The sequence below is a fragment of the Oncorhynchus mykiss genome, chromosome 14, assembly GCF_057628025.1.
Source record: "Oncorhynchus mykiss isolate SJ-2025 chromosome 14, ASM5762802v1, whole genome shotgun sequence".
In the NCBI taxonomy this organism is placed as follows: Eukaryota; Metazoa; Chordata; class Actinopteri; order Salmoniformes; family Salmonidae; genus Oncorhynchus; species Oncorhynchus mykiss.
Window position 1 is genome coordinate 30,775,135 of NC_143035.1, and position 14,866 is coordinate 30,790,000.

At 42.7% G+C, this 14,866-nt stretch overlaps 1 protein-coding gene across 2 annotated transcripts in view; it reads left to right on the forward strand.

Annotated features, from left to right (window-relative positions):
- Positions 1–14,866, forward strand: part of LOC110487777 (transcription factor COE1) — a 140,839-nt gene that overhangs the window by 78,385 nt on the left and 47,588 nt on the right. For both annotated transcript variants that reach the window (XM_036943291.2, XM_036943293.2), the window contains exon 11: positions 14,347–14,435. In XM_036943291.2, the coding sequence (XP_036799186.1) occupies positions 14,347–14,435 (89 nt within the window). The remainder of the gene's footprint in view (positions 1–14,346; positions 14,436–14,866) is intronic.

Consider the following 14,866-nt stretch of genomic DNA (forward strand, 5'->3'; position numbering starts at 1 on the left):
CTCTCCCTTTTGGTTCCTTCTCTTTATATCTCTCTCCCTTCGGTTCCTTCTCTTTATATCTCTCTCCCTTTGGTTCCTTCTCTTTATATCTCTCTCCCTTTTGGTTCCTTCTCTTTATATCTCTCTCCCTTTGGTTCCTTTCCTTTATATCTCTCTCCCTTTGGTTCCTTCTCTTTATATCTCTCTCCCTTTTGGTTCCTTCTCTTTATATCTCTCTCCCTTTGGTTCCTTCCCTTTATATCTCTCTCCCTTTTGGTTCCTTCCCTTTATATCTCTCTCCATTTGGTTCCTTCTCTTTATATCTCTCTCCCTTTGGTTCCTTCTCTTTATATCTCTCTCCCTTTTGGTTCCTTCTCTTTATATCTCTCTCCATTTGGTTCCTTCTCTTTATATCTCTCTCCCTTTGGTTCCTTCTCTTTATCTCTCTCTCCCCTTTGGTTCCTTCTCTTTATATCTCTCTCCCTTTGGTTCCTTCTCTTTATCTCTCTCTCCCCTTTGGTTCCTTCTCTTTATATCTCTCTCCCTTTGGTTCCTTCTCTTTATATCTCTCTCCCTTTGGTTCCTTCTCTTTATATCTCTCTCCCTTTGGTTCCTTCTCTTTATATCTCTCTCCCTTCGGTTCCTTCCCTTTATATCTCTCTCCCTTTGGTTCCTTCTCTTTATATCTCTCTCCCTTCGGTTCCTTCCCTTTATATCTCTCTCCCTTTGGTTCCTTCCCTTTATATCTCTCTCCCTTTGGTTCCTTCTCTTTATATCTCTCTCCCTTTGGTTTCTTCTCTTTATATCTCTCTCCCTTTTGGTTCCTTCTCTTTATATCTCTCTCCCTTCGGTTCCTTCTCTTTATATCTCTCTCCCTTTGGTTCCTTCTCTTTATATCTCTCTCCCTTTGGTTCCTTCCCTTTATATCTCTCTCCCTTTGGTTCCTTCTCTTTATATGTCTCTCCCTTCGGTTCCTTCTCTTTATATCTCTCTCCCTTTGGTTCCTTCCCTTTATATCTCTCCCCCTTTTGGTTCCTTCTCTTTATCTCTCTCTCCCCTTTGGTTCCTTCCCTTTATATCTCTCTCCCTTTTGGTTCCTTCTCTTTATATCTCTCTCCCTTTGGTTTCTTCTCTTTATATCTCTCTCCCTTTGGTTCCTTCTCTTTATATCTCTCCCCCTTTTGGTTCCTTCTCTTTATATCTCTCTCCCTTTGGTTCCTTCTCTTTATATCTCTCTCCCTTTGGTTCCTTCCCTTTATATCTCTCTCCCTTCGGTTCCTTCTCTTTATATCTCTCTCCCTTTGGTTCCTTCTCTTTATATCTCTCTCCCTTTGGTTCCTTCCCTTTATATCTCTCCCCCTTTGGTTCCTTCTCTTTATATCTCTCTCCCTTTGGTTCCTTCTCTTTATATCTCTCTCCCTTTGGTTCCTTCCCTTTATATCTCTCTCGCTTCAGTTCCTTCTCTTTATATCTCTCTCCCTTTGGTTCCTTCTCTTTATATCTCTCCCCCTTTGGTTCCTTCTCTTTATATATCTCTCCCTTTGGTTCCTTCTCTTTATATCTCTCTCCCTTTGGTTCCTTCTCTTTATATCTCTCCCCCTTTGGTTCCTTCTCTTTATATCTCTCTCCCTTTGGTTCCTTCTCTTTATATCTCTCTCCCTTTGGTTCCTTCCCTTTATATCTCTCTCCCTTTTGGTTCCTTCTCTTTATATCTCTCCCCCTTTGGTTCCTTCCCTTTATATCTCTCTCCCTTTGGTTCCTTCTCTTTATATCTCTCTCCCTTTGGTTCCTTCTCTTTATATCTCTCTCCCTTTTGGTTCCTTCTCTTTATATCTCTCCCCCTTTGGTTCCTTCCCTTTATATCTCTCTCCCTTTGGTTCCTTCTCTTTATATCTCTCTCCCTTTGGTTCCTTCTCTTTATATCTCTCTCCCTTTTGGTTCCTTCTCTTTATATCTCTCTCCCTTCGGTTCCTTCCCTTTATATCTCTCTCCCTTTGGTTCCTTCTCTTTATATCTCTCTCCCTTTGGTTCCTTCTCTTTATATCTCTCTCCCTTTGGTTCCTTCTCTTTATATCTCTCTCCCTTTTGGTTCCTTCTCTTTATATCTCTCCCCCTTTGGTTCCTTCCCTTTATATCTCTCTCCCGTTGGTTCCTTCTCTTTATATCTCTCTCCCTTTGGTTCCTTCTCTTTATATCTCTCTCCCTTTTGGTTCCTTCTCTTTATATCTCTCTCCCTTCGGTTCCTTCTCTTTATATCTCTCTCCCTTTGGTTCCTTCTCTTTATATCTCTCTCCCTTCGGTTCCTTCTCTTTATATCTCTCCCCCTTTGGTTCCTTCTCTTTATATCTCTCTCCCTTTGGTTCCTTCTCTTTATATCTCTCTCCCTTTGGTTCCTTCTCTTTATATCTCTCTCCCTTTGGTTCCTTCTCTTTATATCTCTCCCCCTTTGGTTCCTTCTCTTTATATCTCTCTCCCTTTGGTTCCTTCCCTTTATATCTCTCCCCCTTTGGTTCATTCTCTTTATATCTCTCTCCCTTTGGTTCCTTCTCTTTATATCTCTCCCCCTTTTGGTTCCTTCCCTTTATATCTCTCCCCCTTTGGTTCCTTCTCTTTATATCTCTCTCCCTTTGGTTCCTTCTCTTTATATCTCTCTCCCTTTTGGTTCCTTCTCTTTATATCTCTCTCCATTTGGTTCCTTCCCTTTATATCTCTCTCCCTTTGGTTCCTTCTCTTTATATCTCTCTCCCTTTGGTTCCTTCCCTTTATATCTCTCTCCCTTTTGGTTCCTTCTCTTTATATCTCTCTCCCTTCGGTTCCTTCCCTTTATATCTCTCTCCCTTTGGTTCCTTCTCTTTATCTCTCTCTCCCCTTTGGTTCCTTCCCTTTATATCTCTCTCCCTTTGGTTCCTTCTCTTTATATCTCTCTCCCTTTGGTTCCTTCTCTTTATATCTCTCTCCCTTTGGTTCCTTCTCTTTATATCTCTCTCCCTTTGGTTTCTTCTCTTTATATCTCTCTCCCTTTGGTTCCTTCCCTTTATATCTCTCTCCCTTTTGGTTCCTTCTCTTTATATCTCTCTCCCTTTGGTTCCTTCTCTTTATATCTCTCTCCCTTTGGTTGCTTCTCTTTATATCTCTCTCCCTTTGGTTCCTTCTCTTTATATCTCTCTCCCTTTGGTTCCTTCTCTTTATCTCTCTCTCCCCTTTGGTTCCTTCCCTTTATATCTCTCTCCCTTTGGTTCCTTCTCTTTATATCTCTCTCCCTTTGGTTCCTTCTCTTTATATCTCTCTCCCTTTGGTTTCTTCTCTTTATATCTCTCTCCATTTGGTTCCTTCCCTTTATATCTCTCTCCCTTTGGTTCCTTCTCTTTATATCTCTCTCCCTTTGGTTCCTTCCCTTTATATCTCTCTCCCTTTTGGTTCCTTCTCTTTATATCTCTCTCCCTTCGGTTCCTTCTCTTTATATCTCTCTCCCTTTGGTTCCTTCTCTTTATATCTCTCTCCCTTTGGTTCCTTCCCTTTATATCTCTCTCCCTTTGGTTCCTTCTCTTTATCTCTCTCTCCCCTTTGGTTCCTTCCCTTTATATCTCTCTCCCTTTGGTTCCTTCCCTTTATATCTCTCTCCCTTTGGTTCCTTCCCTTTATATCTCTCTCCCTTTGGTTCCTTCTCTTTATATCTCTCTCCCTTTGGTTCCTTCCCTTTATATCTCTCTCCATTTGGTTCCTTCTCTTTATATCTCTCTCCCTTTGGTTCCTTCTCTTTATATCTCTCTCCCTTTTGGTTCCTTCTCTTTATATCTCTCTCCATTTGGTTCCTTCTCTTTATATCTCTCTCCCTTTGGTTCCTTCTCTTTATCTCTCTCTCCCCTTTGGTTCCTTCTCTTTATATCTCTCTCCCTTTGGTTCCTTCTCTTTATCTCTCTCTCCCCTTTGGTTCCTTCTCTTTATATCTCTCTCCCTTTGGTTCCTTCTCTTTATATCTCTCTCCCTTTGGTTCCTTCTCTTTATATCTCTCTCCCTTTGGTTCCTTCTCTTTATATCTCTCTCCCTTCGGTTCCTTCCCTTTATATCTCTCTCCCTTTGGTTCCTTCTCTTTATATCTCTCTCCCTTCGGTTCCTTCCCTTTATATCTCTCTCCCTTTGGTTCCTTCCCTTTATATCTCTCTCCCTTTGGTTCCTTCTCTTTATATCTCTCTCCCTTTGGTTCCTTCCCTTTATATCTCTCTCCCTTCGGTTCCTTCCCTTTATATCTCTCTCCCTTTGGTTCCTTCTCTTTATATCTCTCTCCCTTTGGTTTCTTCTCTTTATATCTCTCTCCCTTTTGGTTCCTTCTCTTTATATCTCTCTCCCTTCGGTTCCTTCTCTTTATATCTCTCTCCCTTTGGTTCCTTCTCTTTATATCTCTCTCCCTTTGGTTCCTTCCCTTTATATCTCTCTCCCTTTGGTTCCTTCTCTTTATATGTCTCTCCCTTCGGTTCCTTCTCTTTATATCTCTCTCCCTTTGGTTCCTTCCCTTTATATCTCTCCCCCTTTTGGTTCCTTCTCTTTATCTCTCTCTCCCCTTTGGTTCCTTCCCTTTATATCTCTCTCCCTTTTGGTTCCTTCTCTTTATATCTCTCTCCCTTTGGTTTCTTCTCTTTATATCTCTCTCCCTTTGGTTCCTTCTCTTTATATCTCTCCCCCTTTTGGTTCCTTCTCTTTATATCTCTCTCCCTTTGGTTCCTTCTCTTTATATCTCTCTCCCTTTGGTTCCTTCCCTTTATATCTCTCTCCCTTCGGTTCCTTCTCTTTATATCTCTCTCCCTTTGGTTCCTTCTCTTTATATCTCTCTCCCTTTGGTTCCTTCCCTTTATATCTCTCCCCCTTTGGTTCCTTCTCTTTATATCTCTCTCCCTTTGGTTCCTTCTCTTTATATCTCTCTCCCTTTGGTTCCTTCCCTTTATATCTCTCTCGCTTCGGTTCCTTCTCTTTATATCTCTCTCCCTTTGGTTCCTTCTCTTTATATCTCTCCCCCTTTGGTTCCTTCTCTTTATATATCTCTCCCTTTGGTTCCTTCTCTTTATATCTCTCTCCCTTTGGTTCCTTCTCTTTATATCTCTCCCCCTTTGGTTCCTTCTCTTTATATCTCTCTCCCTTTGGTTCCTTCTCTTTATATCTCTCTCCCTTTGGTTCCTTCCCTTTATATCTCTCTCCCTTTTGGTTCCTTCTCTTTATATCTCTCCCCCTTTGGTTCCTTCCCTTTATATCTCTCTCCCTTTGGTTCCTTCTCTTTATATCTCTCTCCCTTTGGTTCCTTCTCTTTATATCTCTCTCCCTTTTGGTTCCTTCTCTTTATATCTCTCCCCCTTTGGTTCCTTCCCTTTATATCTCTCTCCCTTTGGTTCCTTCTCTTTATATCTCTCTCCCTTTGGTTCCTTCTCTTTATATCTCTCTCCCTTTTGGTTCCTTCTCTTTATATCTCTCTCCCTTCGGTTCCTTCCCTTTATATCTCTCTCCCTTTGGTTCCTTCTCTTTATATCTCTGTCCCTTTGGTTCCTTCTCTTTATATCTCTCTCCCTTTGGTTCCTTCTCTTTATATCTCTCTCCCTTTTGGTTCCTTCTCTTTATATCTCTCCCCCTTTGGTTCCTTCTCTTTATATCTCTCTCCCTTTGGTTCCTTCTCTTTATATCTCTCTCCCTTTTGGTTCCTTCTCTTTATATCTCTCTCCCTTCGGTTCCTTCCCTTTATATCTCTCTCCCTTTGGTTCCTTCCCCAGGCGTTATTGTTTCTGTTCCAGTGTCATGTCTGTGCATTGTTCGTGTTTTCTTGTTCGGTATTATGTTAACGTTTATTTATTAAAGCATTCACTCCCTGAACTTGCTTCCCAACTCTCAGCGCACACGTTACAATATGTAAAGACAAGATTAAATCAAGAATAGTCTGATGGGTGACAATGTTAACCTATCACTTGTGAATGATACATTATTACTTGTGAATTATACATTATTACTTGTGAATGATATATTATCACTTGTGAATACTAATTTGTTCTTAACTGACTTGCCTATATAAATAATAGTTAAATATATATATATATATATATTATCACTTGTGAATGATATGGTATCACTTGTGAATAGTACATTATCACTTGTGAATAATACATTATCAGAGCCTAACTGTGTGCATTGCTGCTGCACTTATAATGTGAAGAAATAGCTCATCAATGTGAATGCTCTCATCTGTTGCATCAGGCTAATTGCTTAAGCAGTTTTTGTGTTTTTAGTGGTTGTATTCATTTGGGATCTAGCGCATCCCACAACTGTGGGGGATAGTAGGTTGACATAGGCTAGTGCTTTTGCTGTTCGGTAGACCTACTCATGTTGTTGGATGACAAAAAATAAATGTGGACAGTTCATCCAATATGTTAAATATGTGCCTTGGAATTGGATAAGAATGCGCGCAGTTGTGTCCCCTATGTGTCTGTCTTCTCTTGTAGCCTTTCACGGAGAGCCATGTGAGTGAGGCATGTTTCAGCACGCAGCCGGGAGAAGGGCACAACAGCCACTGGCCGCAAAAGGCCTGGATTTATTTAGGGGGCATTACAGTCACGCAAAGTGGATGCAGCCGGAAAATTAGAGGCATTAAGTGCTTGTCAAATTGTGAATGAGAGACTGATGGAGTGTGTGCAGCCTGCAGAAAGAAAACTAAGCAGAGCTCATGCCTTTCATACAACTTTTTTCAAAGCATCATTAGAGAGGCATCATGCAGCTTTAGAATGTGTTAAAAATCAAAACATACAGGCCAACGTTTGTATCACAGGTAAAGTTGCATAAATAACTTTTAATGAAACATATAGGAGGACCTGTTTCTTTGTTAACCATTCAACACAGAACAGCTGCATGTGTTCACTCCCTCAAATCTATTGGAGAAAACATCCTTTATATATTATTCAGCTATGTTCATACTATTCTTCATACTATAAAATCCTAGAAAAATAATGCCACGTAATTCTAAGCAAATCTTGTCTGCTAAATGAAACTCGTGTAGCCCACAGGCATATGGCATAGCCAGATCAGGGCCTAACATTTACATTTTACATTTAGTCATTTAGCAGACGCTCTTATCCAGAGTGACTTACAGTTAGTGCATTCATTTTAAAGTAGCTAGGTGGGTCAACCACATTATACAGGCATATGAAGTACATTTTTCCTCAATAACGCAGCTATCAGTAGAGTCAGAGCTAGAAGGGGTTGGTCAAGTGCAAGTGCTGGTTAAGTGTTATTTTTTACATATAATATTTTGGGGGGTGGGGGGGTCGTAGTGATGAGGAGGATTGATACTGAGGTAGGGGTTCAGATGTTTTTCGGAAGATGGGTAGGGACATTCGGGGGGAAGATGGTTCCAACATTGGCGTGTCAGGACAGAGAAGAGCTTGGACTGGGCTGAACGGGAGCTGCCCTCTCGTAGGGGTGGGAGGGCCAAGAGACATGAGGTGGCAGAACGGGTCGGTTCCTCTTGCTGTTCCATAGGTAAGCACCGTAGTCTTGTAGTGGATGAGCTTCAACTGGAAGCCGGTGGAGTGTGAGAAGGAGCGAGGTGACATGAGAGAACTTGGGAAAGTTGAAAACCAGGCAGGCTGCTGCTTTGTGGATAAGTTTCAGGTGTTTGATGGTACAACCAGGGAGCTCAGCCAACAGCGAGTTGCAGTAGTCCAGACAGGAGAGGACAAATGCCTGGATTAGGACCTGCGCCACTTCCTGTGTGAGGCAGGGTCATACTCTACAGATGTTGTAGAGCACATATGTCAGAGTCAAGGCCCGCGGGCCACATCCGGCCCGCAAGAAGGTTTTTTACGGCCCCTGGGATGATCTTGATTTATTATTAGAACCGGCCCGCAGCAAGCCGGCAGCCCGCAGATCTTTTACACGCACCAATACTACATTTCCCACAATGCAAAGGTGACGCACCGAGCAGTAGGCTGCTTCATTTCAATATTTATTGGCACAGCAGTCGTCAGCATCACAGTAAAATTAACTTTCAGATACCCATCAAAAATGGCAAAACGGAAGGTGGATACTGAGAACCGGGGGTTTCAAACAAGGTGGGAGTCGGAGTATATGTTCACGAAGGTAGCTGGAAAACCTGTGTGTCTTCTGTGTGGAGAAAGTGTGGCGGTACTGAAAGAGTATAATCTGAGACGACATTATGAAACGAAACACGCGGACAAAAACAAGAATATGGACATGGAACAAAGGCTACAAAAGGCAGAGGAATTAAAACGAGGCCTCAAATCTCGACAGGCTCTGTTCAAAAAAGCCAAATCACAAGGCCAGGCTGCTGTCAAGGCCAGTTTTATTTTGGCAGAAGAGATCGCTAAATCAGCCCGGCCATTTACGGAGGGGGATTTCATCAAAAACTGCATGATTAAAGTTTGTGACGAAGTTTGCCCAGAAAAAAGGCAACTCTTTTTAAATGTGAGTCTGAGCAGAAACACCATTGCCGAGAGAGTAGACCAGTTGTCCATCAATCTAAAAGAGCAGCTTGTGAAAAAGGGAAAAGATTTTATTGCATATTCCTTGGCTGTGGATGAGAGCACCGACATTTCTGACATTGCCCAGTTGTCAATTTTCATCCGCGGAGTGGACTCCAACCTAAGCGTGACAGAGGAGTTTTTGGCTTTACGTCCTATGCATGGCACAACTACGGGGCATGATTTGTATGAAGAGGTGTCAAGATGTGTAAATGAGATGGAGCTGCCTTGGGAAAAACTCGTGGGTTTGACAACCGACGGAGCACCTGCGATGTGTGGACACAGGAGCGGACTGGTGGCGAAGATACGGGAAAAGATGCAAGAGGAAAACGCGACAGGTGAGCTGACAGCTTATCATTGTATCATACACCAGGAAGCGTTGTGCGGTAAAGCCTTGAAAATGGAGCATGTAATGAGCATCATCACGCGCACAGTTAACTTTATCAGAGCCAAAGGTTTGAATCACCGCCAGTTCAAGGCATTTCTGACGGAGTTAGAAACGGAGCATGGTGATTTGCCTTATCACACAGAGGTGCGATGGCTAAGCCAGGGAAAGGTGCTTCAAAGATGTTTCGAGCTTCGTGAGGAGATTTGTCTGTTCTTGGACAGCAAAGGGAAAGACACAACACAACTCCGAGACGAAATGTTTCTGTGTGAAATGGCTTTTCTGTGTGACATTACGAGTCATCTGAATGCAATAAACTTGCAGCTGCAGGGTCGGGATCGTGTCATCTCTGATATGTACAGTACAGTGAAGGCATTTAAAACCAAACTGACTCTGTGGGAGACGCAGATGCGGAAAGAAAATTTGAGCCACTTTCCCAGCTGCCAGACCATGAAAGAGAAGCTCTCTACCAGTGCGTTCCCGAGCACACAGTTGGCTGATAAAATAGGTATGCTTGCCGCTGACTTTCGACGCCGATTTGCTGACTTTGAAGCACAAAAAAGCAGGTTGGAACTGCTCGGTAACCCATTTGCTGTTGACGTGGAAAGCTCACCACCAAACCTCCAAATGGAGTTGATTGACCTCCAATGCAATGATGCACTGAGGGCAAAATATGCGGCAGTGGGTGCTGCGGAGTTCGCCCGTTTCCTCCCCGGCACAATGCCCCAGCTGCGCATCCAGGCTGCTCAAACGTTGTCTATGTTTGGCAGCACATACCTGTGTGAACAACTGTTTTCTTTGATGAACCTGAACAAAACATCACACAGAAGTCGACTTACTGCTGAACACCTCCACTCAATTCTGAGGATTTCTTCAGCTCAGAGCCTTACCCCGAACATTGATGAACTTGTGGAAAAGATGGGACACCACCAAGTATCACCCTCAACCTCAAACAAGTGAACATTACTGTGCAATCACATATTTAGAGTTTTTACTCAGTTCAAGTTTAAAAGTTAAAATTTAATATTTGTTTTCACTGCATGTTACTTCTCCTTAAACAAAGTGTTGTTTTTGATTAATAGATTTTTGCACTTTATTTTTTTGTATTTCAATCCAATTATATTTTAAAAATATTTCAGTTGAGTGGATGATAGAAAATTGCTATTATTGTTTTTTCTTTGAAGTAAATTTAGCCCACTTTTGCTAAAATAGAAAATATAGTCTACTGATGGTGCCTTGAATACCGGTTTCTTTCATTTAATGTTCATGTTATGGGGATATTTATATAAAGGAAATTTGTCTTTTGTGTCTGTTGAAAATTAAAGATTACTGACAGAGCCATAAGAAAATATTGCTTTATTTATCTGATCATATTGTAATATATTTGTTAGGTTTTCAGTAGGTTCAATTAGGTTCACTAGACTATATGCGTCATTTAAAAATTTTTCAATGAACATTCGAACAGTCCGGCCCTCGTCTTGTAGCTGATTTTTTTATTTGGCCCTCCGTCCATTTGACTTTGACACCCCTGTTGTAGAGCATGAACCTGGAGGATCGGGTCACTGCGTTGATGTTTGCAAAGAACGACAGGGTGTTGTCTAGGGTCACGCCAAGGTTCATTGTACTCTGGGAGGGGGACACTGTGGAGTTGTCAACCGTGATGGAGAGGTCTTTGAGCGGGCAGGCCTTTGCTGGGAGATAGAGCAGCTCTGTCTTGTCAAGGTTGAGCTTGAGGTGGTGGACCAACATGCCAGGCACGCAGAGATGCTTGTCACTACCTGAGTGTCAGAAGGGGGGAAGGAGAAAAGTAGTTGATTGTCATCCACATAGGAATGATAGGAGAGACCATGTGGAGAAATGACGGAGCAGAGTGAGAGGGCCTAGAATCAAGCCCTGGGAGACACCAGTAGTGAGAGTATGTGGTGCAGACAAAGATCCTCTCCACATCACCTGGTAGGAGCGGCCTGCCAGGTAAAATGCAATCCAAGTGTGTGCATACCCTGAGACCAGCCCAGCCCTGAAAGGGTGGAGAGGAGGAAAGAGGTCAGGGCATAGGGTAGTTCTGTGTGAGTGAGACCAGTGGAATCAATAGGCTGAGTGAATGAGTAGCAGACGTCGTCAACCAAAGTGGTTGACAAAGTAGTCCGCAGAGAGGGAGGAGGGAGGGGAAGGGGGTGGAGGATTAAGTAGGGAGGAGAAGGTGGAAAAGAGTTTCCTATGATTAGAGGCAGAAGCTTGACATCTAGAGGGATAGAAAGTGGCTTTAGCAGCAGATACAGAGAAGGTAGAGAAGAGGGAGTGAAAGGATGATACTGTAGATCCTCCGGATGTTTAGTTTTCCTCCAATTTTGCTCAGCTGCCCGCAGCCCTGTTCTGTAAGCTCATAATGAGTCACTCAGCCACGGAACAGGAGGGGAGGGCCGAACCGGCCGGGAGGAAAGGGGACAGTCCGAGTCATAGGATGCATAAAGGGAGGAGAGTAGGGTCGAAGGCAGAATCAGGAGAAACGAGGGAGAAGAATTTAGCAGAAGAGAGAGATGATAGGATGGAAGAGGAGAGAGTAGTGGGAGAGAGAGTGAAGATTGCGATGGCAATTAACAAGGACAACACACAGTCTTTCTATCATTGTATCATTTTTTGTGTGCAAATGAACTCAAGTTTATGGACAATGTCAAATGTCATTTAGCAAAGCACCTGAGTGAACAGGGTGTACAATTACGCAGGTACTCTCCCGAAACGGACGACGCAAACAACTGGATTCGTTATCCCTTTCATGCCCTGCCTCCAGTCCACTTGCCGATATCTGAACAAGAGAGCCTCATCGAAATTGCAACAAGCGGTTCTGTGAAAATTTAATTTAATCAGATGTCACTGCCAGATTTCTGGATAGGGCTGCGCTCAGAGTATCCTGCCTTGGAAAATCGCGCTGTTAAGACATGGATGCCCTTTGCAACCAAGTACCTATGTGAGAGTGGATTCTCTGCCCTCACTAGCATGAAAACCAAATAAAGGCACAGACTGTGTGTGGGAAATTATTTAAGACTGAGACTCTCTCCAATACAACCCAACATTGCAGAGTTACTGTATGTGCATCCTTTCAAGCACACCCTTCTCATTAACCTGTGGTGAGTTATTCACAATTTTCGATGAACAAATAAAGTTTTATATGTAAGATGGTTAAATAAAGAGAAACATTATTGATCATTATTATGTTAGTATTTGTGCCCTGTTCCTATAAGAGCTCTTTGTCACTTCCCACGAGCCGGGTTTTGACAAAAACTCACACGTGCTTATAATGATGGAAAAAACAACATTTGAGAGTAAACCCTGGTGCAAACCCTGGTACTAGAGGGGGTACGCAGCTGGAGGTTGAATGTTTGAAGGGGTACGAGACTATAAAAAGTTTGGAAACCACTGGTGAAGGCTGTATTGCATGGGTTTATTATATATATGTTGTATGTAGATGTTCCAAAGGTCTGCATCAGTGGCTTGTAGGCTGTGCTGGGAAGCCAGGAGATGCTAAACGTGTTTATGTTAATTAACGGTCAATTACCGTGAGACCGGCAGTTATTTGCTTGACAATCACCGGCTATCAAAATGTCATGACCTCCACAGCCCTACGCAGGACTAATCCAGGTCTGAATCCTACTTAAGGCTTAAAGGGGTCAGAGAAGACTAAATTATGTCAACTGTTATTCCTCTGTAATAATTGAAGATGTGATCTTCTCATTGTTTTGGCGTGATTCATATATTTACCAGCTGCCTGTACTGACATTTCACTGTCTGACATAATCTCTTTCTCATCTCCCTCTTTTCTCAATCTCTCCAGTCTCCCATTTGCCGTGGTCAACCTCTCTCTTCACTTATTTTTCCTTCTCTCTGTCCAAATCATTGTATTAAATGGAAACAGCAAAAAGAGAGGGAGAAGGGGAGGGAAAGAAAGAAAGAAAGAAAGAAAGAAAGAAAGAAAGAAAGAAAGAAAGAAAGAAAGAAAGAAAGAAAGAAAGAAAGAAAGAATGAATGAATGAATGAATGAAAGAGATGGAGAGAAAGAAAGAAAGAGATGGAGAGAAAGAAAGAAAGAATGATATATACAGTAGAGAGAGAAAGAGAGAATGATATAGATTATCCACACTTCATTGAACATCTGTGGTGTGTTTTCTGTCTGGGGGTCTATCATAAAGAACCTAGCAGGCCTACATTAGCAGGACCACAGTTTCTCCACTGTCTCTCCAGTGGCATGCTTGTTTCTGGGGGCCAGTGGGTCAAGCTGTCTCCTCAGATGGGAGGCGAGCTGTGCTTACACCCCCAGGAAACACCCTGGCTGGGGCCTACCGGGCCAACAGACGGCAAGCAGAGAGAGACACACTCACAGAGACTGTTCACACACATACTTCATAAGGTTTTCTTCTCTGAGGACAATCAGCTGCTGGTCTGTTCTGTTTCTCCTGCGGCTGCTTTTATCGGTGGGTTTTCTACTGTCGGTGGGTTTCCTCTGGCTAGAGAATAGAGGAATAGAGAATAAAGGAATAGAGAATAGAGGAATAGAGAATCGAGGAATATAGAATAGAGGAATAGAGAATAGAAGAATGGGGAATAGAGGAATAGAGAATAGAGGAATATAGAATAGAGGAACAGAGAATAGAGAATTGAGGAATAGAGAATAGAGGAACAAAGAATAGAGCATATAGGAATATAGAATAGAGGAATAGAGGAATAAAGGAACAGAATAGAGAAATAGAGGAATAGAAGAATAGAGGAACAGAGAATAGAGCATAGAGGAATAGAGAATAGAGGAATAGAGAATAGAGGAACAGAATAGAGAAATAGAGGAATAGAGCATAGATGAATAGAGAATAGAGGAACAGAATAGAGAATTAGAGGAATAGAGAATAGAGGAACAGAATAGAGCATATAGGAATAGAGAATAGAGGAATAGAGAATAGAGGAACAGAATAGAGAAATAGAGGAATAGAAGAATAGAGGAACAGAGAATAGAGCATAGAGGAACAGAGAATAGAGGAATAGAGAATAGAGAATAGAGGAACAGAATAGAGAAATAGAGGAATAGAGAAACAGAGAATAGAGAATAGAAGAGAAGGAGCGTGAAAGAGAGAAAATGAGAGACTGAGAGAGAGACTGCAGGGGATGGGAAAGAGAAGGTGGGAAAAGAGAAAGTGGGAGAAAGGTTCAGAGGGATAATTCCAGCCTTGGTCTGCTCTGTTCATACTCTTATGTTTAAATATGCATGTTAAAGCTTAGCTTATTCAATTACCATCACTATGAGTTCTGTCAGTGTTCTCAGAGTGATACTGTATCTCTCTCTCTCTCTCTCTCTCTCTCTCTCTCTCTCTCTCTCTCTCTCTCTCTCTCTCTCTCTCTCTCTCTCTCTCTCTCTCTCTCTCTCTCTCTCTCTCTTTCTCTCTCTCTCTCTCTCTCTCTCTCTCTCTCTCTCTCTCTCTCTCTTTGCAGCGTTGAATGAGCCCACAATAGATTACGGCTTCCAGAGGTTACAGAAAGTCATCCCCAGACATCCAGGAGACCAGGAGAGACTGCCTAAGGTCAGCACACACACATACACACATGCACATACACACACACACACACATACACACACACACACGCACAAAGAAAGGAAGGAAGAGGAGTGGGAGGAGAGCAGGGGGAGGAGAGGGGGAGAGAAAGAGTAGGGAAGTAGAGGGGGAGGAGGAGAAGGGGGATGGGAGGTATACAGGCGTCCATCATGGTTCAGTCAGTCAGCTGAGGAGTCAGTGGATCGAAGAACTGTCCAGCTGAGTGTTCTTACTGAAGCTTGATTGGTCGTCCAGCACTGAAAGACAGCAGGGGAGGGTAGAGAGAACAGGTGTAGGAGGTTAAGAGAGAAATCACCTCTCCCTCACTCTGGGTCATGTCTGGTGGTGAGGTCTGTGGAACAAATCAGCACTCATACCCTGAGATACTTGATACGTATGGCCCCTGATCTTTAGACTAA